The sequence below is a fragment of the Falco cherrug genome, chromosome 1, assembly GCF_023634085.1.
Source record: "Falco cherrug isolate bFalChe1 chromosome 1, bFalChe1.pri, whole genome shotgun sequence".
NCBI lineage: Eukaryota > Metazoa > Chordata > Aves > Falconiformes > Falconidae > Falco > Falco cherrug.
This window is the reverse complement of record NC_073697.1, coordinates 60784853-60811807: the sequence shown is the minus strand read 5'-3', so window position 1 is coordinate 60811807 and position 26955 is coordinate 60784853. Positions and strand designations below refer to the sequence as shown.

The following is a 26955-nucleotide window of genomic DNA, read 5'->3' as shown; positions in this document are numbered from 1 at the left end:
ACTACTTACATGGATTACATTAAGGACTTTTACAGTTTCTTGCTGATAAATTTGAAATACAAATCCAATTTGAAATTTCAAACCAGAAGTTTACTTTTAAATTAATGAAACTCACCAAATTCTTACTAAGTTCCTCGTAAAAATAACACTGATGTAATTTACGCTGAATGAATGCATTCCTTCTGTGCTTATGGAAACTGATTTGCTATACGTTCTCAGATAATCTTCTTGTAATAAAATCTATGAAAAACAGACATCTCGTTTGCTTACTTAGACTTGCATCTTTCTTTTCCAGATGACACGAGAGCAGTATATATTAGCAACACAACAGAACAGCCTTCCAAGGACTGAACATCCTCAGTTTTACCCAGTAGGAATTTATGGATGGCGAAAGAGGTGCTTATACTTCTTTGTGCTTCTGTTGCTGGTTACCATGATTGTTAACATGGCAATGACAATATGGATTTTGAAGGTTATGAATTTCACAGTGGTAAGTATCGCTTTAACTTTATGCATCCTGATTCTTGAAGTAACCTTTTAATTTTGGATTAAACAGATTTTTTGTTTTGTTTTGTTTGCCCAACTAAAAGCATTTTGGTAACTATCCCAAGCATCTCTTGGTCTCGTCACCACTTACAGCAATCAGTTGTTTCTGTGTCTCTTCTGTATGGTATCTGTCTTAGGAGGAAACAGTGTTAGTTACATCCTAGGGTGGCTTTTTTAGTTCTTAGTATTTTTTCCAGTTTACTGACCATTTGGATGGTGTTTCCCCTAGAACTTAGACTAGTTGGTTTGAGATTGATAAGAGAGGGCAGGTGAGTATAAAAGCTGCATGCATTTGAGACAGCCTCCATGTGGAATCTTTACTAGCAACAAAGTGTTACTGAGTCTGCATTTCAGATGTACATCTGAAAATAAACACCTTAATTCAGTGGAAACAATGTTAACTTTCGAGCTCTTCCCAAAGCTTTGGTTGGATAAAGGTGGTAGGAGTGCTTACTAACTGGCAGTGGAGTAATGTCTTTTTGTATATCAAAAGGAAAGATAGAAGACACCACAATTTAAAAAAATGGTGGTGCTTCTAGGATCATTGCACTCGCTCTTTGATTTTGACCTTCATAAGACATATTTTGATGTAGTTAGTAATCCATTTATAATTTCTAGGGTCATAGCACATTTCTATTCTCCATTAGTTTATTGGAAATAATAATAAAAAACAGTCAACAAACCCAGCATTAAATATATGCGTAAAATTATATCTGCTAATGCTCTGCAATGCATAAGGTTATCTGAGGTCATTGCCTGGTGAGATGTATTGAGCAAATGAATTGTTACTTCTGAGTTGCTACTAGTGGATTAATACGGTGGATTCATATTTTGACCACTATATGACTTTAATATTCATGTACTGAAGACTTTGTTAGAAGTTTGGGGTGGTGGTGGTGCTTGGTTTTTGGAGTTTATTGTTTTTTGGGGTTTTTTTTTTGTGGGGTTTTGTGTGTGTGTTTGTTTGGGGTTTTCTTAGCAAAATGTGCTTGCAAAACAGGACATCCACAGACACTTTTTCTATTTGCATTAGAAGGGTATTTGTGCATACCTCTTGACTTCAGTAAAATGGTCTGCTATTATTCCACAGGAAAATTAAGCATGGAAATTTAAATAAGTTAAGAAGATGCTTTAAAAAGCACATAATTTTTCTCTGTGCAGAAGATTGCTTTGCAATAAAATATTTGAAACTACTGCTCCCATATCTAGGCAATGATTGACCTTCCATACTACAAGCTACTACAGCACTGTCCAGTTTGAAACTCTTACAGTTTGAACATAGAAACTTTTTAAAATAAAACTAGAAAAGAGATCTTGAAATATTTTTCTTTTCTGTGTGTCAAAGCTTTGTTAGAAAGTTAAACAATTGTGGTGAGTCACTAAATCGGTGCAGGAATCTAGTGCAGGAAACAACTGAATTGTTTCACAGTTGTGTTTGCTAGTTAGTGGATTGAAGACCTTGCTTCAGTAACTTGAGATGTATGTATCTGAAATAATTATGGAAACACTGACTTAACAGTTTCACAAAGATAATGTTTGAAATGTTACATGCTTGATTTATAAACTCATTATTTAATAATTATAGTTCAGAGATCACAAAGCTTATGTGCATCTTTAATAATCCTGAATTTGTTATAAATACAGATAAATGGTATGCCGCTGAATAGTGTGAGTTAATCTTTAACCCTTCTGTTACAGAATTAAAAATATTTTTTTATATTCAGATTTACCATAGTCATATATACCAGTAAGTGATTTGGAAAACAAAAATGGAACATATCACTCCTTTTTCATATGATAACCCCTCCAAAATATTGCATATACTTGGTAACACTGTTCATTTAGGAATATCATATACCACTTAAATACCTCATAAATTATCATTCCTACTTAGCTGTTTGTTATGAACAATCTGCAAAATTTTCCAAAGGATTTGGTACTTAAAAAGAATAACCAAAGCATTTTATTTAATGATCATACCACCACCACATCTTTCTTACTCAATTTTATACATAGTATATCCCTGTTGACATAAAATTACTGAACGTTATTCTTTTAATGGCAAAATATTTCATGCCTTTGTTTAATGACATACTCCTTCAGGACTGATTTGATTTTGTCTTCCAACTTTTATATAAATTTATAGAATGATAAGTGGTTAAACTGTTTCAGAAAATATAATCCATAGGCATAAAACTGTGGTTTATGACCTGAAACAGTATGTCCTAAAGTGCATACATTTGTTTTACAAAGAGACTGTTAAAAAATATAGTAATTAAATTATATTACAATAGGATATTTAATATTCTAAAGCCACATATAATAGATGTAGGCATATCATGTAACTTAAAGCTGAAAGAATGAAAAAAGTCTGTCAGTATTTACTTCTGCTTTTATAAGAACCATTATTTTAGATCATGTTCAAATTCATTTTGTTTATTATACACTGATGAATACCAGTTTTCTTCTGCAGATTGATTGAATGATAGTCTTCTACTTGGACTAGTTAATATTCACATTAGAGTCTCTGTATGGGTTCAAAAATTGATTGCTAGAAGATTGTCATATAAAAAACTCTGTAAAATCTTCATGCTTTTGTCCACACATGCACATTTGAGCACCAATGAGAAATTTGTATCAAGTCTGAAGGAGTCACATTCTTAGTGATGGATGTTGGAGAGTAATTTAGTTTATGAACCTAAACTTCATGTATTCAAAGAATGCAGCAGCTTTGAAGTATACATATATTTCGTCCATGCATGTGTATATATGTATAGATACATATAAACTAAGAAACTGTATATCTGGGTAGTGATAGGAAATCTGAAGTATAGCTAGAAACTTTTTGAAAAGGAAAATACTTTTATGAAACTGGTTTGAAGAGTATTTGCACAAGAGAGGAGTCTAGCCATGATAAAATAATTGTTGAAATTGAACTGCTTTGATGTTTTGACATTATTTTAAATTATGTGCTGTTTTAGCACAAGCCAACATTGAGCTTTTTATGAAAACAATAGTAATTTCACTGCTTCTAGGGGTTGTGAAGAGCCAGGGCATGGGTTCATCATTGCTGGCTGACAGCTGCAGCAATGTTAATTTGTATTAGCTGCTGACTTTCTATTTTTAACTGTGCAGCTGCAGCCACTGGCCAATTGGCATAATAAAAGCCTTTCTGAGTTCGATTTATGCATTCTCCAATTGGAAAAGTTTTTTGAATGTATTGACCTTGCCTGTTAAAATCATATTCTGAATGTGAGCTAGTTATCCCATGCTTGTTTATACAAAGAGAGGAGAAATAGGGTTGGCTATTCATCTTATATTAAGGCAACTAAAGTGAGTTGTCCTTAAGGAATGGATGTTGAATATCTCATCAAAGAAGTAATTAAAAAGGAAATATGGTTTATTTGCAATTGTGTAAAAACACAGTGTAGGCATGTTGTGCAAATCTCCTTTTATTAGATTAAGTAGTATAGCTGGGAAAAGTAGAGAAACTTTCAGGTATATAATCTATTCTTCCAGTGTACAATGTGAGAAATAATTTTGAAAGGTAAATAAAAATTACAAATAATTACCCTGGTATAATGTATATCAGACAGGCAAACCCAGAGGTAATTAGTATCTGTGTAGCAGATGGAATAGTAGATGGTAGAATCAGAGATGTAATAACCATTTTTTGAAAGACATTCCTTGATACCACTTGAACATTATTCTCTGATACAATTTTTATTTTGCATCATCTTTAAGATATTCTAAACTCAATAGAATTATGATTGTATATAATTTATTCTTCATATTCATGAATAAAGTACATTGACAGTTGGTTAATCTGATTACTTACTGTGTAAAAGAGATTTACTTTATATTTTTGTCACTAAACACATACCAGTGCAGAAATATGTGACTGCGAGTTTTCTGCAGGTTATTTCAAATTACAGCTTTAAAAGAGAAATTCAAAGTATTCCTCTTACCGCTGTGAAGTGACATTGCAAAGTGACACAGGGCGATCAGCATACAAACCTAAGTCCCCCCTCTTGGTGGGGGAGGCATTTGATATCAGTGCATTTATACATTTTCTAATATGTACACAGTTGGCATTGATATTTGAATTTACTTGACATTACGTTATTCCATTGCTTATTACATTACCTTGAAGTTTGGAGTTTACTAAAGCTGAAAATTGTAATGGTAGGAAAAATGCAAATGTGAACCCCTATAGTTTTTAGGATCTTTTTTGGGTTGGCCTGTGATTCAGCCACATATCCTAGGAAGTATCATATCAGCACTGAATTATTTTACCGGTTTTGGTTATATATCTGGTTTTGTGTGTCTCTGCTTTACCCTTAGGAATCAATGTATGAAAAGACTTATTTTTTTACCCCTAATGCAGTCTTCCAAATCAGGTATTTTCTCTTGCTATAGTTACTTGCAGTCTTGTAGTCAGTTTTGACTGCTGTCATTTCATGATGTTTTCTGTATTAATACATGTTAAACTCCCCTTGCCAGTAGTACCATGGGAATTACTTTTAAGATTAGGAATGAGACAGCTTATCATCTGGGTTGAGACAGCTATTCCTCAAGAGAACTTGTACTTCAATTTAGCTTGAAACATAAGCAGCAGTTTGAATTTCCTGGCTAGAATTCGTGTGCTTTGTGCTTACAATTGAACATATTCTGGTTGCTGGCTCCCTAGCTCCAGCTTCACTTTACTTGGACAGCAGGTAGTTTGCAAGATGGTTAAATGTCTGCCGAAAGATACACATGCCAACTAAAGATGATTTCTTTTTATGTGACAGCATATATAACAACACAGATATATGCAACCACTAACTCATCTCTGCATCTTTATAGATCGTCCTTATATTCCTTTAGGAGTTTGACTTTTAGAGTTAGAATCTTTCAGATCAGCAAAAACCTAAATCTGAAAAATAATATTTTATTAACATAGTTATAGAGACCAATAAACACAAGTTTATTTTCCTGGGTTTTGATTGAGAATGAGAAAAATATTTCTTATTTTTAATTTCCTGTGTTGTTGGGACACACACACATATTCTGATCTTAATATCCAATACAGAAAAATGCTTATAATTTTTTCAAAGTACAATTTGTTTATTAAAGCTATGATTTGATACTTAAGGCTTTAGTGGTACAGAACTAAAGCAGCTGTATTAAATACTTTTATCTAGACTTATAGCAAACTGTCTCGGCATGCTGTAAAATAAAAAAATAATTTATTTACAAAACTATACTGTAATACTCATCCATCGAACAAGCACAACAGTGATATGAGCCATCAGGTTTCTAAGATTCTTTGACCACCCAGGTCTCTCTGTTTGATGTTCGAAACAGTATTTGTTCTGTTATTAGTTCAGTTGGTTCTGCTGATCTATGCAATGAAGACAGTATTTGCCTATGGCAGCTAAAATCAGAAGTAAGAAAAACCTCTTTTCCATTTCTTAGCTAATTTTTGTAGCAGGCTGGCATTTGAAATTTATTAAGTTGTGTAATAGCTGTACTTATCTCTACTAAAAAATAATTTGGTTGTTTGGCAAACAGACAACTTTCATTTTAAAAAGGCAGCAGTTTGTTATTATGTTTTGAATAAATATTATCATGATTTAATAGTAGCAGTTGCTGGATACTTAATATGTTCTGCCGCACCTGCAGATTTCATTTATTTAAATGGCAATCATTTATTGTCAATGAGTTACTTTAAGCTGTAAATAATCTCATTTTAAAAACTTGTTCTCTTAACTAGATAGAGAACTATTTCTCTATATCCCTCAAATTTTTAGTTTTCAAGAACCTGATGTCCCATTTTGGGATGAATGCAAGAAAGCTTTTGTTTCCTTTTTGTTTGTTTTCTGTAGTGAGAGAGATCCAGTCCAGAGCAGGCAATATCATTAATTATTAATGATTAAGAGACTTAGTCAAGATATCGGAGACCAAGGTTCAAATTCATGAAGTCTCCAATATAGATCATGTCCCAGGTAAGTGTCCTACTCATAGGCTATTAGTCCTCCTCATTTCTGATGTTATGTTTCAATAGATCCGTGACCTGCATCTTACTATCTTTTAGTCTCAAACATTAGATATCCCTGTAATAAATTTTATTGAAAATTCCTATGAAATAGCTGTCTATTCCTCAATAATATTTTCTGCTCAGTTTATAATTCCTTTGAAAAAAAAAAATGTTTAGAAAAATTTCAGCCAGCTAAAATGAGTATTAGAAAAGCATATATGTGTGCATACGCACATGTATACACACACATGTAATTGGCTGTATTCTCAGCTCCTTTTTATGCTGCACTGGAAAACAGAAACTTGTTTCTTGAATTAACCTGCCAACACCAGGCATGATTCAAAGACTTGTTCATAGCATGTCAGCAAAATAATCTTGTTACGCATTAATTCTACTTGTACTTTATCCCGTTTGTTAACACTCATGAAAAAGCACAACTTTGTTGAGTGGGAGGGTATTTTCAAATAATTTTGTCCTCTTTGATTTGGAGTGCAGTGGGTAGGAATGAATTGATTTATTCTTACTCTCTTTTAAGCATGTCACATAGTTTCTGTTCTCAGTACAATGAAGAATTCATTTTAAGTATTTCTAATACCATTCTTCTAAATCACTTTTTATCCCATTTTGTATATTTATCTCCTATATTGTATACCTTCTTTCCTAGCACTTATGGGAAGAAAAAAAAACAACAATCTGTCAGTGCAAGTATGGTGTAGGTTTACTTGACTGTATAGTAATTCATGTGCACAATCCTAATTAATTTCTGTAAATTTTCTGTTATCTCCTCTTCACCCCATCCCCAGTGAAAGGGAAAACATTAAAATCTGTCATGTCATAGTGGAAAGGCAACTAATCTAAAATACCAAGTTTGCAATCTCTTATTTGTTACATATACTCATGGCGAGAGTTTGCACAAACAATCAAGCCACTGTTACAGATATTTGGTTAGCTGTTTTATAGTACTAGGCATCTCATGCAAAGGCATCTTGTTAAAAAGTAGGAAGGTATTGTTTAAAACAGTGCTGTTTAATAACACTTCTTAGCAAATATGAATTGGCTTGATTTGATGTGCAGGTTACATGATTGGTTCTGGGTGGCTGAATGCAGAATTTAAATATTTTATTTTATTCCTGGGATATATATCTGTGCATTCTGCTGTTTATTGTTACAAATTATCTCTGGTGAAGAAAAAATGAAAAAAAATACATTTCTCATTTTTATATTTGTTTGGTCATGCAGATTTAATGGCAGGATACTGTTAAAGTTCCCAACAGAAAAAGGGAATAAATACTCTGCACCCTACATAACCTTGTAAAAATGTGATTAAATTCACTGCAGGAAAAAAAAAATAATTCTATTTATACCATAGTTTAAGCAATTTCAACCTGACCTTGCAGTGGCTTTAAAAAATTGTACTGTAGTATCCAGATTTTGAATACTTGGGGAAAACTGCCTATAATCAATGTTTACTTTGTAGACATGCATTGAGACCACAAAGAGGTATTTGCCTGTACAAGGTCACTGCTTGCTCATTTGTCTCATTGCTTCAGATGTGTTTTATGAAGCGTCAGGACTGATTTAGAATCAGCTTAAGGGACACAGATTTGTAACTTGTACCTTTATCCCATGTCATCAGTCCAGCATGCCACAGGTAGCTTGCCCTGTATTGCAAAATAAGTGTGGATGGCTACATCTTCTTCCACCATTCACTGCAGTGATTCTGATATGCATTAAACTATGAGTCATGCAATCTTTTGTTAAGAGTTTTAATGTTCAAAAAGAGTGCCAAATATGGCTATAGAAATTACAGAAGAGGGAAACAACAATTTCAATTCATTTGATAGGTAAAGTGACAATGAATATATATATATATATATATATATATATATATATATATATATATAGTTTGTGGAAGTTTACCTTTTATTAAATAATAATAATGTGTTTTAGCTGAGTGAACAAAGTTTACTAGATAACTTAATCACTGTGTAAATAGGCTGGAACAAGCATCCCAGAATTTTTTTCCAAATATTTGCTTTCATGAAACTTGAGTTAACTTAGTTTCCATTATTGGCTTTCAGATGTGTTCCCTTTCCATGTGTATTCTAGCATGACATTAATGTTTGTGGAAAGCAAGATTTTCAAAAGAATATTATACAAAAAAATATAGTGCTGAGTTCTTAAAGGTTTATCCAATAAACCAGTTCTGACACTTAAGTTTGTCAAATCACATAGCTTGAATAGCGGGTCCTTGAAAATAGTTCTTGATGTGCAATCTTTTTTAAGGGGGGAGAAGATGGGGAGCGGGGAGCAGGGAAGAAGAAAAAACTTAATTTTCTATATTAGGGTTTAAGAAAATATTCAGCAGAAAGTCATTACATGGAAAGAAAAGGCCAATACAACATGTTTGTCTCAAATAGGGCAACTAAAGCAGACTAAGTTCATTTTATAGTTCAGACCAAGCAGTAATGTTTTGTAATGTTATTCAGCATCAATTAGAAAGGTATCAAACCAATCTGATATTGAACAATCTTTAATTACTTAAAGGCACCAACAATCTATATAAATAAATAAATGTGTCATGGTTTCTTCTTTCCCTTCCATTAATGGGATGATTTATGTGGGTATAGAGTACAATAAAAAATTACCGTCTGTATTTGTAATCCTGTTTTTATTTGTACAGAACTTCCATCTTGAAATCAATACAAGTCTGTGTACAGGAGCAGAACGTGCTCATTTTAATCTAGCCTAAATTAGACCTAGTCCGTCTAGAAATAACAATAAGAAAGAAATCAGAGGGTAAGATAGAATATGTAGTGATAGGTATCTTACATGGCAGAGTTTTTCTTTTCCTCTTCTTTCTTATAAATCAGGATATTAGATGTGTGGTTGCAATTCCAGACAGGATTAGATGATGAAATCAAATGTTTTAAGCATGAATGATACAGAAGCAAAAACTTTTTAAATCAAAAACTGTAAATAAGATATTTATGTGGCCTGCAGGGGATGAGGAGAAAAAATTTTAAGACCTTTATGCAACAGGTGGAAGTGATGGGATATCTCATTTATGTCTGGTCATATTTTACTATACTGCTAGATCCAATTAAGGAAAAAAACCCTAGAAATGCAATTAAAGCAGAATATAAATGATATTGCCAGAGGCAATATAGAAATAGTAGAACCACCACAAAACAGAAGTGAATGTTACTAAACAATCCTAAAGCTCTTTGTAATATAAATTTAGCTGCCTTTTCTGGAAAAGCTTGGTTTAACAGAGCTTGTCTAAAAATTTCTTATTGCAGGCAATGAGGTGCATACCCTTTCTGTCACACCAGAGTCCATTATGGCAACAGTGTATTCAACCGAGCATCAACCCCTATAGATTCCGGAATTTTTTTTACTGTGCCATTCAGTTAGGTAAAACAAACTGTGCAGGGTCCCCTGTAAGATCTTGAGAGTTGCAAGTCTATTGCATCTTACAAAAAAAAAAAACAACAAACAAAAACAAAAAACAAAAAACACAAAACCCCAAACACACACACACACACAAAACACCTCAATCAGACACATATTTTAATATCTCTAATAATGAAATATGCATTTTTATGGTGCACAGTAAATCTATCTACACAGTAAAGCAATACCAAGAAATGGTTTCCCAGACAAAAACTTCTAGTTACTGTTTTTGCTGTTCATATTATTTTTAAAGCTCAGGTTTATAAAAGCAAGGATGCACATGCAAGAGGGTAACGAATTCCTGTCTACTTCAACAAAACCTAAATGAAATAAGTATAACAAAAACTAGTATAAATTAATATATATGAACTTTGATTGACTAATTCGGCTATTAATCAGCCTTTTTTTTTTTTTTTTCGTATACTGCAATGGCACAAGTCAATAAAAGGAAAAGGAGTTATTTCCATGGAATGAAAGTCAAAATTACTATCCTGCTCTCTGCTCAGTAGAAATAATATTTTAATACTAGTAGATGAAAGGAGATGTATAGATAGAAATAAAAAAGAAATATACTTCGTCATCTTCAAATCATGATTTTATGATGGTTTTTATAGAGATGGAGCCATTTCTTATTTCATTCATTGTCTTCAGGAATATACAATCCATTTGAGTCATCTTTCTGGGTCTGGGCATGCTACATAGAATCAGCAGATGAGACAGAAATCTGTGGTAGCTCTATGGCATGAACGTGCAGTCCAAAAGACACTTTTATTGGAAACAATTTTTGTCATGTTATATGTTAAGGCACATACTTTGATATTTTGATTTATTTACAAAAGTATTATGATAACTATTAAAAGACTTGTTCATTTTTACGGTAGTTAATTTAAAAAAAATGTATGATATGAATAGTTAATAAAAGTAAACTTGCCTGTGGGTTTGTTCTCAGGGCTGATTGATACAAGCTTATTTGTATATACGCATCCACAACTTTTTTTGGTTTGTTTTTTTTTTTTCCCCTCGGGGGATATGAACTGTTTACATTTTTATTTCCTGATGGTTTCATGTTGGTTTTGGCTCTTCCATAATTAAAATGCTAATTATGAAAAGAGAGGGATGATTTTTATGCTTATTTTTACAGTATCTTGCTTTCCATTTTAAATTTCATAAATTATTTGCAGTGTTTCAAATCACTTTATTACTTCACAATTAGCTTTAGAATTATTTTAACATCATCATTATCTTGAGTGTAGGTTTGAATATAGAATGCTTAAAGAGAAATAGCATTAATAAAAGTAAGAGGCATAAAATTTTGAAATTAAAGATGATATAAAATTACTCAAGCTAGAATCTAGTGTGAGTTAGCAACTACATCTTTATGGCACTTCTGAAGTTTTAACAGAAAGAACCTGAAATATAGACAGCCCCTGCTTTGCTGTTTTCCCTTTCAACCACTGGACTCAGAGATCATATTACTGTTACGTGTTTTGGAAAGTTTACTTACGTAAAGATACATTTTAGTGGGTATTGTCATTATTTCAGTTATGAATACTATATTGCTACTGCAATAACATTTAAAATTAATTGTTTCTATTTCTGTCATTTTGTAAAACAGCTCTGTTAAAGTGATCAGTGAAGGCTGGAGTTGGAAAGAATTAAAGCCTAAAAGCTTGCATCCTGAGCCTTTCTTACTGCATTTGAATATAAAGATAATCATATTGTGGAAACATACAGAGAATAAAACCCCGTAATATCTTTTCCTTTTTCCTGGCTTTACTGACAAATCCTATTAAGAGGATATGGAATGATTCTGTAGAGTCTTGTAAAAAGAATGCAATTGGATCTTTTTGTAGGTTTAGACCTGTTTTACTTCTCGAGAAATAGCTTATGATAGGCTCTTCATTTTTTATTTTTAGGGTGTTTTTATTGGGCCCATCAGGGAAGACCCTTGTAGGAAAGGGCTGAATGGGAGAACTATGCGTGTCCAAGTAATCAAGTAATCTCTGGTCAGGTTTCTTGTTTGATTTTGTTCTTTTGGTGCTGTGGGGGTGTGTACGTTGCATTTGTAAGGAAATTTGGTGTTTAAGTCAAACAGATGAAGTAGGTAGACTATTATAAATTGGGTAAATTTCTCTTTCTACAGTTGCCTTCAACTTAAACCATTGCCACGGCCCTTTAAAGTGAAAAGTCTACCCTTTCTCTGAAGAAACCATATCTACAGGATGTTACTAGGGAAATCCCTTTGTCTTGGTTCCAAAATGATCAAACTTTTGTAGTACCTAAGCAGGATCTGTTGGACAGTGAAAAAGGGCGAAGAGTATGGCAACAAAGATTCTGTGGCAGATATAAAAGTTTTGGGGAATATGCTTTCTATACTCTGATTATAGACATAGTGTTCTGATCTCTAATTCTTAATATGAACTGTGGAAAAATAAATATCCTGTTATGAATAGTTATCTGAGCTTTGGCCCACCTGTCAAAGGACTGTTACACTCCTGTTTTAAAATTTAATAAAGCTGTAACCTGTAGCTCGCTGAAGATTAACAAAGCATTTACTTTCAAGAAAATAAAATTCAATGGCAGGTGAAGGGTTTTATTACTTTTCACATTAAAAAATAATTTTTGCAGTCTGAAGGGAAATATTTATGGATTTTGGATTCATGCTGTGTGTCAATAAAATTACTTCAGATACCCTAAGGTTCAGGTGAAGCCTGAGTTGCTTATGTAAAGCAAGAGTACAACAAAATACCTGATAAGAATTTTTGATTGAATAAGCTTGTAAAGGGGAAACTGTTTTAAGAATTTAAAACATTCTTAAACCATTGTTTCAATGACAATGAAAATCAACATAGATTATAACATAGGATACAGTATCATCAGAGATCCTCAAAGGTATAAGCTCATCTGAAATATTCTGGCAGGCTACTATTTGTTTTTGTTGACAGAAGATCTAAGGAGTCCATCTGAGTAATTCAATCATATAACTATTTCACAATACTCTGTCCTAATTATCTAAAACTCATTGTTAGAGTATTGCTCAATATCCAATAAGCTCCCAATGTACAAATCATTTATTGAAACAAAAATGATGTCCCTAAATAATTTACGTCAAATAATTTGTCTGTTTTACAGAGAAATTTTCCAAAATTCTTACTTAACAGCTTTGTAGCCTACTGGGCAATAAAACCTCTGACTACCTGTAGTGTACTCTGAAAGTGAACAGAAGTATTTCTAGAAACTTTTTCACATTTTGATGTTGTATTTTTGTGGTGTATCACTTAGTATTTTTCTTATACACATAACCTAAAAAAGTCAAGTTTCAAGTTAGCAGTTAATGGCTTGGTTTTCAAAAGTATTTGGAAGTCAGTCTTGATTATATGTTGTTTTAAAAACATATTCCTGCACAATTTTTTGCCTGTTATTGTAAAAATGCCCTTCTGGAGTTGTTATATGTGAAATATTTCTTTTCCGATCATTAGGGTCCTCACAGTATTTTTAGTGTGTAATATGCACAGTATGCTGGGTGGACTCTTGAAAATAACAATTTTGAAGAGGTTTTTTCCTTCACATTTACAGATGTAATTATATTTGTATTGGTTGTATAACTCCTGAAAAAAATTTCAAAGTCTCTAACGCCTGTCTTGGCTAGAAAACATCAGTCAGTTGATGAACAATTTCTGCCTTTGACAAGATAATACCTTAGGCAACACATTTTTACACTTACATGAAGGTTTCAAGCAAAATTTTAGATATGTTCTTTTATAAGTAGTTTGTTTTCAGTTTACTAATATGGATTAAACCCACTTGAAATTATTAAATATACACACATACACATATACCTAGGTTAATTTCTGTGCTTATTCTCAGGTGTCTCTCTCCCTGTCCCTCTAAAATCGACAAGGAAGAGGCCACTATATGGGCAACTCCAATCACTTTGATTTACCTTTTTTCTTGCTTAATTGTTCTTTATTAGAAGTTATAGAAGCAAAAGTGTGGTTCGGCTGTCTCTGTCTTTTTGGAATTCATTATGGGTCTATCACATTCTGGTCTATAACTACTGTATGTGTGCATGCACGCCCTTAGTGTTTTCATATGTGTGTATGAAACATATATGTGTATTTACACAGGTATGTATGTGAATAGTAGACAGTCTTGTGCTGGTTTCATTTTTATACAGATCTGTTGATTCTCCTCTGATCTTGGTCAAGTCAGCATGCAAGCCTGGATTTCCACAAGCTTGTCCATACATTTGGAATTGAATATAGAAACATATCATGAGAATTTTAATTGACTTTGCCTATGTGATTGGGATTTATTAATCTATTTGAAAGAAAGCATCATCACAGAATACTGGAATATTTTCAATAGTTAATTTTGAAACTACCAATACCTGAAAAAAAACCCTCCATTAATTTTTATATAGAATAGCAGGTTTTATTCAGCTATCAACCAAAGGAAATTAAAAAGGCAATCACCTCTGATCCAGTTTAAAGGTATGTTGTCAGTATTACTGAGGTATGACTCGGTCATTTTCCAAAACTACCTAGAAACTAAAAAACACTCAGTATAAGAGGCAAAATAAACTTTCCAATCTAAACGTAATATAAGTTGAATACAGAAAAGTCTTGGATATTTTCAATTTTTTTTTTTTCATTTGACAAAAAATGTCTTTCTATTAAGTGTTCCATCTTTGTCCTGTTATTTATTAGATTAATTTCCTTGGAAAGGAAAACAAATTTATATCCCAGTATAGCGGTAACCTTCTAAGGTCTATCAAATTCTTAAAAGTACATAAGTCAGTAAAACATCTTGAATATTCAAGGAATGACATAGTAATATCAAATATTTTTCCTTTTTTTCCACTTGTATAAGTATTAACTAAATTTCCTATTTTCCCCCAGTCCATGGTCTTGATCAATATCACCTATTTCCATGTGGTTATCAGCATGAAGGACTTATGTTGATATTACTTTGTCTGTTACTTGTAGTCATATAGTAGTGAAGAGCATGAGGACAGAAATTCAAGAAATAAAATAGTTTAACTATTGTAATTTTATGTGAGTGGAACTATTCGTTTAGCTTAACTTCAGATTTTGTTGTATACATATCCTCCATGCTGCAAAATGAAAGTAAAAGGGTGTGCAGGAAAGGCATGTATTGTAGAGGAAAGACAAAATGGAAGGGAGAAGGGAAGACTGACCTAATGTGGTAAAAATTACGAAATTGAAAAAGAATTATGAGATCAAAAACTTGAAATAAAGTAAAAAAAGCACCATTTATGTTTCATATATAAAAGGTTTCTTAACTAATAAGATTTAATAGCCTCAGGCAGCAATATGTTTCAAAATGAAAAACAAGACATACTTTTTAGACCACTAAAATTAAAATGGTGACAGTCCTGGCAGATATGATATACTGTAAAGAAGTATTCTCATCTTCTGAGTAAATCATTGGACAAGGATAATGAAAATTGGAGTTTGGTTTTTACTACACTTTGTAGTTGTCTAGCTGTGAGTATTAATGATTTATTACTTCAAAATGGAAGTTATTGGAAAACCCACTTGAATATTTAAAAACTAGGTAATAAAATCAACATGAACATATGTTACTAGAATTTTACAACTGAAGAAATATATGACCCAATGGATCAATTAAAGTACCTGTGGGTTTGGCAGCTAGTAGAGGTAATAAATGCAAGATGTCTTGACTACAATGTAATGACCGAGTGTATTTTGATCTGGGGAGGGTGATCATTTAATTCTTATGCATCTTAGTTCTCTGCTCTTTCATGCAGTTTGAGTAAAAAGAGAATGTCCTTTGGTGAGGTAGAATAAGCATTTTTGGCTATTAAGAAGGTTGAATTTTGAATGATAAAGTGCTTATCTTGAATACTGGCAACAAGCTGTCTTGGCTTTCAAAAAGTACTTGATTCTTGATTTTATTTAATGGATTTTGTCATGCTCTTTAGTCATACACTATGTTTAAATAAATAAACATTGTAATTAAAAAAGCTTTTCTGATAATAATCAATGAAATTATGGAAACAAGATTTTTAATATATAGTTTTGGAAAGGAAAGAAAAATAAATGGGAATCAAAAGAAAAATTATGGGAGAGAACAAGCAATAAAAAAAACAAAACCCAGAAAAAGACAGCTTTAAAACCAGGGCAAAACCAGTAACTGCACTCCTTATTTGTACAAAGTGTCTAAAGTAGGACTATGCCAAGTTTTACTAGCGCAAAGAGGTAGTCTGAGATATACTTAAAACTGGGTTCTTGAAATGGTTCTGGGATTTTATTCACACAGAACTATACTGATTATACTTTTTTATCTTTCATTGGATATAGGCTCTTGGTTCAGCTTTCTCTGAAAGTCTCCGCTAGAGGAAATACAAGTCTGTTCTTGTCTGTTATGATTACCTTTCATGTCACTGTAAGAAAAATTCTAGCAGATTTAGCAATGCCAGTAAAGTGTTATTTACTTGGGTGTGAGTTTTCACAGTGCTACTATAGATGCCTGTATGTAAGTGTTAGGAGAGAAGCATTAAGTACATGGCACATTCATTTTTATATGATTTATAGGTTTAAGCGTATCTTGAAATATTTAAGTATGCTAAAAGTGCTTGAAGTATCTAGACGCTATTCATTAGTTGTTCCTTTATTACTTTGCCCAATTAATGAAGGACTATAAATTTTATATTAATTTAGAAATGCATTTGGCCTCTATAACCATTATGATCTTCCATGGTGTGATGGTGACATAAAATAAACACAATTGCTGGATGCCTGAATGATTTTAGAAATATTTATTGCCTACAATAAAACTGTCTCTAAACTCTATAATGATACTATAAAAATTACAGTACCAAGAAAGAAAGGTCTTCAGTAAGAACTGTTTCAGGCTGATAGGAAGGCAGAACAGAAAGGAGGAGAGCACAGGCTGAGTCTTGAAAATGAGGAATGATTTTAAAGGAAGAAAAGAAAGGAAAAGGAAGAAAAGAGAGAAAAGAAGAAAATATCTCTTCAATACAAATTAAGTTGATCTGAGGCTCATTAGCCAGGTATAGCTAGCTAAACAAGCTCTGAGGAAAATAATCGGTGAGGCAAAACACAAGTAAAAGTTGATGGATTAGCATAGAATTATCGATGCTGACAGCCCTATGTTTTCCAGCAAAGCATTTGTCTGAAGTTAGGAGCAGATGCTGAACAATATGGCACATCTGATTTCATGCTGCTCATGCAAGCTGACCCCTGGCATTCTGTGAGATATCAAAAGATTTCTGAAATTTCAGTCAGCGGGAACAGTGGACATGTAGGTTGATGGCTCACATCAGGTGTGTGTCTTGCCTTTCAGCAAGTTGATGATCATGGATTCAAAATAAAATCTAAGGTTCAGTAGAGAACACTTGAAATGCTAGTTGTATAATAAAGTTGCTGCTTTTTAAGATGTGTTGCATAACCTGTAGTAATTTATTCCCCTCTTCATTTGATTATTCAGGGCAGAAACTATTATTGCAAGTTACTCTTACCATTGAGAATTAATTTCAACAAAACAACTTGTAATGCACAGTTTAGGAAAGGATATACAGAAGTAAATTGCTAGGTAGCTAGACTTCCATTTATTACTTGAAGCACTATTTTTTTTAATTGTACAGGAAAAAATAATCCAAATAAAGCTCTAATTTAATTTAGAACTCAAATAACTGTTCTCTCTCAGTAATTTAAATGTTGTTTCTTAACATTTATATACTGTTCCTTAATCAAATCCAGTGTGTTTTAGAATCTAGCAGAGACATTTGTCTCTAGCTGCTTTCTCACTTGCACTTTGCTACAGATATGAAGAAAAGGATTTAAGATAGTCATCAGGGAATTATTCAAAACCTGTGTTACTCCATGGCCTTCACTAAGACTAACTTTGTTGGGATAAACTACTTGATGACATATTTATTGCATATCAGAGCCAAGTGCAGTATCTTATCTCTGATAACAGCAAATAGTGCATGTGTAGGAAAGAATGCAGACCAGAGTAAGTGAGTAGTAGTGCTTCCCCAGTGCTCTTCCACGTTATAGATTCAAGGTTTGGAGACCTTGAGTGCTAGGTGACAGCATTACATTAACAGGCAGTAGATGGAGTTGGGGAAGAACAACAACAGTTTAACACCATTACCCATAGTGGTATAGAATGCAGACAAAATTGGCTCTAACCCATTGCTTTACAAAATTTAGCTTGCTTGGATCCTGAAATGTGCAAAATATAGGAGGAAAAGGAAAAAAATAACATGCCTGGAAAAGTGGGGCATTTTTGTTCTGGCAGACAAATACCAAGAGGGTAAACCATCCTTCAGTGTATGTCAATCACCCCTGCTCCCGCCTTCAGATAATGCTACAAGTACTTTATAAATAGGACAGGAATACCAAAATGCATGCTTCAGTAAGGTTTCAGCTGGCTCATAAATATGACTGTGGTTTTCTTCTGGAAAGTGCCATGCCACTTTTTGTGATACAGTACAATATTATAATCAATATCAAAATGAAAATTCTGGTTTTCAAAGAGTCAAATCAAATAATCAAAATCATCAAAGTCAAAATTCTACCTGCATTTATAAAATTATGGTTTATGAGATTAAGATTTTATGCAACTCTGTAAGAATCAGAACTGAACTCAAATTCTAGATCAGAAAACTTCTTTTGATATTGAGAATTTAAATGAAAGAGGTAGCAATTGCCTAAGATACTGTGTTTCATTTAGTTTTTCTAAAACTGTGACTGAGATCTTCAAGGTAGTATTGGTCATCCCAGAGTACTGTACTCACAAAACTAGACAAAGTATTCATGGGGAAGATCTGTTGGCTTGGACCACCTTCTTTCTTAATGTGAACAATACGATTATATTTCATAGCAGGATTCTAGAATAGCATTTTTGCTTTATAATAGCAATGGAATGGAACAGTTTTTTAATACTCAAGGACATACTATGAAGCTTGTAATCATTTGATTCTTTCGACACAAACTCCAGAATGTATTCACCTTCAATTGATTAAAAAGCTTGCTTTTATTTTCTGAAGTGATAAGCTTTTACATATAGGTGCCATTAAAATGTCATAGAGATATTCATTGCCTGAAAAAGCTAGATTGAAAATTTTATTAATTTTCTAATCAAGTAAAAAAAAACCTCCAAAAACTAATAAAGATATAATGTATAACATCATATCAAATAACACAGGATATAATCAAAACCATAAGCAAATACAACAATTTTCCTGAACAGTTATTGACAAAAAGAAACCAACCTAGTGAACATCTAATGCTGGACAATTTTATAGAAAATATTTATTGTTTAAAAAAAACCAAAAACAACTTTCAGAATATTCTTAGTACTGTTGTAGGAAAAAACTGTGTGTGATAGTAGATGATGACAAAGCTGGGAAAGGCATTTTCAGTGTTGTAGAATTGACTGCTTTAATGTTAGGCTTTCCTTACAAAGGTGGTTTATTCCTACAGTGCTCTATGGCACTCAAGGACATACAGTATTTATTACACTATAAAGCAGCACAGAGAGGAAACAGCAGGAGTTGCCTACAAAACTGTGTTTGTTGTTAATATTGTGATATTTCAGTTAAATCCATGAGCTAGGTGAAAAGACTTCTTGGGCTGTCAATCCAGTTATCCAGAGCAGCAACCTAGGATGGAAGACAGGAGCCACGAAACAGGTCACCAGGAGAATGGGAGCTCTTTAGAAGTGAAGGAGATAGTAGATGAAGAGTCAGGCCAGTGGTGTTAGCTTTCATTTTTTTCATTTTCCAATATATTTATAACATTTTTTTTAAAAAATAGACTAAACCAACATTATTGTTGTGGGCAATGGTTTGTTTGAACTTCTGAGCTAACCATATATTAAACAAGGAAGAAAAACCTGCCAAATAGTAAATGTAATATGTATTATTATATTTAATAAGTATGTACATATTAATTAATATATATATAATAATATGTATGCCAAATAGTAAAGTAAATGAAATATCTGATGTTTTTCTACATACAGTGTGTGATTGTTAAGTCCATATTGCAGTACTGATTCCTATGAAACAAAGATACTGATCTTATATTATAGGGAATATATTTCTGTGTTTATAACTGTGGAACTGGTTGGCCAATTCCAAGGACTATTCACAAAAACAAGAATGTGTGCAAATAAGGAGCTCTACAGACAAGAGACCTTATAAATATCTTAAGTAAAGGGAAGGCATTACCTGACAGATCTTACTTTAAGAGATAGGAAAGAATTAACTTTGGAGAAAGTCCTTCTATATGTTTGAACAACATGGAAGAGCTTCAGTTACACACAACACTGCTCATGTCTCTCTTAGTACCAAAATCGATCATGAGTGAGACACAGGCTGCAGGGTACCTGATATTACTAATGCAATACTTGAATAATTATTTGGGTTTCTATTTTCTTCATTCACATTGCTCTGTCATCACTGTATATAGAAGATTCCTTGACTTCCACTTACTTGCAGAACCTCTCACCACTTCTCTGAAGCAGAAATACAACTAGGACTCAAGGGTAAACTCTTTCAAGAACAACAACAAACCAACCTGAAAAAAAATAAACAAAAAGACACTGATCTTTCTAGTGTCAGTGAATTCATATAAATTGAGATACACTGAAGGTTTCCAGAGAGAAAGAGGGCAAGAAAACCAAAACAACCCTCTTCTCCATTGTTAACAGCTTCAGAGGAGTTAGTTTAATGAATATTCATTCTAAAAATTTGTAGCTTGACTGCCCTTCAGATATAATTTGTTTGTGTTCATAGAACTCATACAAATAAAGAGAGTTCCGACACCTCCATTTTTGATGTGAAATGCAGACATAGGCTCAGTGCCACAGGTCACCACAAGATAATTTGTTATGAAATAGCAACTGACTGAACAACAGTCTCCCATACTTCTTGGTAGAGTCTCAGTGGACTACCTGTCTTCTAAAAACTAGGTTCAGGTTCAAATATATTTATCCTTTCTCATTTTTGTTTTGGATAATTTTCAAGATAAGATTCTAAGTAAAGAAAAACCAAACTATAAGCTTTAAGTGTAGGGTTTTTGTTTGGTTTTTTTTAAGATGTTATTTATGAGGATCTTTGTAGATATGTGAGAATCTATGCCTCAACCCTGAACTGCGATGCAAGTTAACAAGTTAGACTCCAGGGAAGCCTGAAAAGGAAAACTAGGGATTCATATTTGTTTGAGAGTTGTTTTTGTTGTTGTTTTGGTTTGTTTCATTCCTAACTTCAAATAATATTATGATGCAGAGATAATATTATTAAGTACAGAGAAATGAAGGGTTGCAATATCATAAAGATATTAAGATACTGCCAATTGGCAAAATTCAATTTGCATCAACTGTTAAACGTGTGTTGATCAGGAGTATATGTCTGCGAGTAAGAGACATGCTCAGATATAGGTCCTCTAGACATTTTCCCTAGCAGAGTATTGGAATTGAAAGTAATCATAGCTAATCTGCCCCAGAATCAGAAGGTTAGGTCAGAAAGATGAGCTGGAATCAAGGTTCTGTGCCTTGGCTGGGAAGAGACCTGCAGCAGTGGTGCTGGAACTGGGAGAGATTGTTATTGCTTGATTTGATTTTTCTGAAAAGCAGATTGACAGAATTTCAGCATGGTTGGGGACGAAAATTCAGAGACTGATTTCTCGGACAAAGACTTAGTCTGTTTGCAATACATCATATGCTTTTCCTTCCTCCAATAGCTTCATTGGGTTTTGCACTGTGCTACTAAGCATTTTCTTCAAGATAATAGACACAAATATTTATGAATCTTGAAATATAAGAGTAGGAGTAAGACTCTTTGTCATCTTTCCTGAAGCTGAGAGTTAATTTTCACTGAGGTAGTCTGAGAGAAATTGTCAGTCGATACTCAGTGAAGTGTTACTATTCTGTATGTTCTATGTTAACCATACGGAAGAATAATTAGTGAGTAGATGATGGGTTCAGTTTCATGTCAGTAAGAACTGTGGGGGATAATGAGAAACTGCAGGTGAATTAAGCACACTAGAGTGTGGAATATCACAACTGTGGATATAATTTCACATGCATAAATGTGTAACAAGCATGTACTGACAGCTGCTTAGACTCAGTAATAGGGTTTTTCTTGATTCTTTCAGAACTAATATGTTGAACATATATTACAGCTGAGTCAATATACATATCTGTTACATGTTTCCAATGTAAGTGAAATGTATTTTTTGACATATAGGAGGCAGCAGATCTCTCCTCTGAATCTGAGTAATCCTTTTAGCCTGTGATACATCTACAGAACATGGCCTGATTGACCCCTTCTGCCCTTTACATGTTTTTCTGCCCTTTACACATGTTTCTGCATGTGAGAAGAAACCTTCAACATTAAAATTACTACTAAGTAGTTACAGCCTGATCTCTTCCTAACCCTGTTCTGCTGTACTTGCCCCTGCGAAGCAGCTGGACAGAACTGAGTCTAAATATATAGATAGATTCTTACCTGCAAGAACACAATCTGCAATACTCATTTCAACAGACTTCACAATGATTTTAATATACCACTATGTATATAGGAAGTACTATAGCCTTTCTCCTTGTGAAGTTTCTAACAGCTTAGGAGAGCTTTTGTTAACAAAAGTAGTTTGGCACTTTTGATTCTGTACTTTAATAACACATTATTGGGGGTGCATGAGCATGGTGATAAAAAAATCCTTTCTGTTAATGGGAAAACTGGTTCATATTAAGTATGTTACACTTATGAAAGTGTCTATTCCCTCCCCGCCCCCCAATAGTTATGTCTGGGATTTGAGGACATTGAAAATCAGATTATTTGAGGCACTCTTTTGTCATAGCGCCCTTTAACACTGTGATCAAATAAATTTCCACTCACTAGCGGAGTGCAAGTAGTCTAAAGGGGAAAAAAAAGTTTACTCAGGTGGTTTTCAAATTTACTAGAGCCTCTTCTTGTGGAATAGTTGTCCCTAGCAATCAAAAGGTGTTAAAAAAAAGTATATTAATCATATAATATTAATCAGGCAAAACTGTTCTGTTTTTAATTCAAATCACTCGACATCTGCTGTTTTTATGCTCCATTTTCTTTGTGTTGAAGTGAGACAATGACAGGTACTTTTGGTGGCAAAAATTCATTTTTTAGACTATGGATTATAACATACCTTGTCCTTAGGCTGTTAGTTGGCTAAAGATACATTGCAAAATAGTTGTTAATTTTCTAATGGAAGAAAGGAAATGTCTCAACAAGGAAAATATATCTTCCCATTGTACAGGGAGAATATTGTGTAAATAATGCTGTCCTTATACACATACTAGAGAATGTAAAATACATTGTACAGTTACTGCAGAGAAGGTTTGTTTATCAGATCAGATAATCTCCATGTTTCAAAATAAATTCATATAGACAATAAAGAACAGAAAATGTCAGTGAATAATGGGAAAATATCTGTCCTAAAGCAGTTTTTCCAGTTCTGATCTAATTTCTAATCCCGAATTCTGAAGGGAAACTTGCAAAATATCTTCAGCAAATAAATCTTGGAACTAAAACTAGCAGCACCAAATGATACAGCAAGGATTAACTCAGTGAAAATACTGGGTTTATGACACATTATAATTTTCCTCACACCTGTCTTTTAGATCACGCTTAATTTTCCATAGGTAATAACTACATTTCTTTCTCTTGCAGTTCCTCCAGAGCTAATGATGTATTCCCTTGCTAATACCTCTTCCTCTCCACAGGTGCTAACCATCTCTGTCTCTCACATTATCTAGATGATTAACATAATTAAGTTAGAGTCAAAGCAATTGTACTCAATTTGTATTTGCTCCTGGTTCAGTGTGAGTTCTGTTCAGTATGTGAGTACATCCCTTTTACTATGCCAGTTGGGGTAATAAGTGATATTACTTTTTTCCTGTATCTTTGCCTTCTGCTTTCCAGTAGTTACTTCTGATATTTTTTGTATGTCATGAGGGGAGGGTGGTGAGATGATGATCTACATAAATCTTCATTAAACCTGTCAAATTATCAGAATGTAAACACAGGGGAGCACCAGAAAAGGTTTGGTAGCAATACCAGCTTGTGAAATTTCTGTCCAAACTTTGTAGTCATCACCCTTTTAGTCATTACAGTTCAATATTTGTATCACTAGATGGCTGAAGTAACCCATTAAAAAAAAAAAAAAAAAGGCACTCTAGCTAGTGATACAGTTTACAGGGGAGCATGGCTGATGGAGGTGAGCTGTGGTGAGCTGGGGGGGGGGGATATGTAGATGAACCATCAGGAAAGTTAGCACCTCAGGCTGCCTGTATTGCTTTGAATCTGGTTCTTGCTGAACTGCAATCAGTTGTTCTCGGGGGGGGGGGGGGGGGGGGGAGCTACTTACAGTAAGATCTAGGAAAACCAGACCTGTTAAAAAGCAGCATCACTTTTATAAGAACAGATTTCTGCTTTCTTGGGGGGATTTCATATCAAGTTGGTCATAGAAGTCTCCCTATGTCATTACTATTCTGTCTTACTAGATGAAAAAAATAGTCTCATGAAAAAAATAGTCTCATGTTCCAGCACATAAACAAATGGTGTTTAATTCGCAGCTTTCTTATATTAACAATAATTTAGTTAAATGAATGTTTTATTTTATATTTTCCTATTTTAATGATTTTTTTCACACTGTACTGTAACTTTATGTGCTCTTTTCTGATTTCTTGTGAGCAAGACTATCCAACTTTATTTACCAGCTGTTAAGTTTATAGCAAGAAAACCCAAAGATTAATGAGATTACAGTAAAGGAATGGAAAGGTGAGGCTGTCAGAAAACTAGAAGAGCATTTAGAAAGTGTCAGCAAGGAATGCAGCAAAAAGGATTTGTTACATGATCGTGTTGAACAGAAACCTCACCGAGTCGTGGGTTCATCTCTGCTGCTATGGAAACTGTTTTCTGGGTAGTCATAGAATCAATGCACTGAAGTGGTTACAAGCAGGGAAGGATGTGAAATACAATGTGAAACTTTTTTTTGAAATACTGATAAATGTCTAGACAGACAAAAATGTGTTTCAATAAATGAGTACATAGTAAAATATTTTGAGATTTTAATAAACTTCTCTTGTTCCCCACTGAAAAGAAAATGAACTTTTCATTATTTTTAAGAACTACCTAGTAGTCTGACACTGATAATGTAATTATAGGATGTAGGAGACAAAGTTCAAAGGAGGTAATATGGCAGCTTGACCATGTTTGATCATGCATTCCAGTATTTCTGAAGAAATCTCTCTAAATTAGAAGTCAGCACAGCTGATGGGGAGGTACCCTGTGAATTGGTATTTTCACTTAAGAGGTTTATTACTTGAAAATGTTCCAATTACCTGAATAATGACAACTAATGTATCTGAGTACTTCTTGAGATTACATCCATGGAACACATAATTAATTTCACAATTTTCTTTGTGAGAATTTGTCATTGTTTTCTTTAGTTTGAAGCACAGAAAAGCTCCCCATAGTAAATCCTCAGCTATGAATCGATGACAGATTTGGTTTTGTTGTTTGTTTGTTTTTAATGAGAGATCCTGCATGTAACATTGATTACAATTTTTAGTTGCTGTTTTATGAATTATCTACATGTAGTCTATTTTGGTAGTGACAATGACCTGCTAATAGCTGTATGTACTCAAATATGAAGTCGCCAAATATATCTTAAAAAATTAACCAAACCACTTTTACAATAGCAAACTACAGGCAAGGTTCAAATACTTTCTGTTCACTGGGAAGGCATAATACCAAAATTAAAAATTTTTAAATTGGCATATAGGTGAAGAGACTGCCTTGATCAGTTACTTATTCATCAAGTGTTCATTTGGATATGTGAGGACAGTCCTGCAAAAATGACCACTCCAGCTCTTCTCTTGTGTTCTCTTGCTAGTGTAATCAGCATATTTGGCTTGTCATCGCATTTGAGGAGTACTGGCAGTTGGGATTGGGGCTGTGTCAGAACTCTCAGTGGTCATGGGTTATTTTATCAAGTCAACTTTTCTCTCAGGGCTGCAGCCTGAGGCTGGATGAAGTCATGCCTTCTTAGACACTTATAAACCTCTTGTTCTTTTGATTTTTAAAACAAGCTTCTGCATTTACCCTAGTGCCAGGACAGAAAATTTTCAGCAGCAATACCATTTTCATATATTCTTTCATCTCTTCCACTACACATTTCTGTCCCTTCAACACAATAGACTAGTTAAGCAGTTCTGGTGTAAAATGTCTTGGGTTTTTTTCATGTTGGGGCACAGAATCAAGGATGGTACGGAACTATAAGGAAAACTAAGTATTTTCACGTTTGTATATGTGTAAATTTCTATATATATGTGTGTGTGTGTATATTTTTTTTTTTTCCTTCAGCCTGTCAGTTCATTTTCCCCATGGTAAAAGACTGGGAGAGAAAAATAGAAGGAACTGGGAAAACTGCTGCTGCAGATTTCATGTTGTGAGACCACAACTTGAGCCACTGTAAGCCGGTGCTGCATGCAGCTACTGTTGATCAGACTGTCTGCTACTACGGTTGTCTTCCAGCTCTCATGCATTCTTCTCCCTCTTTCTCCCATTTGATTTTGTAGAGTCTGACAGAGACCTTGGTGAGGGTTTTTTTTTGCGTGCACCCTTGAGTCAAATAATAATTTGGAATTGTGGATAGATGACAGGGTTTGTCTGTGGCCATTGCACCTATATGAAAAGATCTCACGATTACAGTCAGTGCTTGTATGATGGGTAATTTATACCTTTGTTTGGAGGACATATATTTTAAAATCTGAGAGTAAAATAAGCTATTGCAAACTTAATAGAAGCTTTACAAAAAGGCCTCAGCTCCAGCTTTTATTCATATCTTCTGTCAGTTTTACAAAACCCAGAA

The 26955-nt window shown here is 33.6% G+C and overlaps 1 protein-coding gene across 2 annotated transcripts in view; it reads left to right on the top strand.

Annotated features, from left to right (window-relative positions):
• Positions 1-295: 295 nt before the first annotated feature.
• The window catches only part of SGCZ (sarcoglycan zeta), a 222859-nt gene continuing 196199 nt past the window's right edge, over positions 296-26955 (top strand). For both annotated transcript variants that reach the window (XM_027797355.2, XM_005433614.3), the window contains exon 1: positions 296-490. In XM_027797355.2, coding sequence (XP_027653156.1) covers positions 296-490 — 195 coding nt within the window. The remainder of the gene's footprint in view (positions 491-26955) is intronic.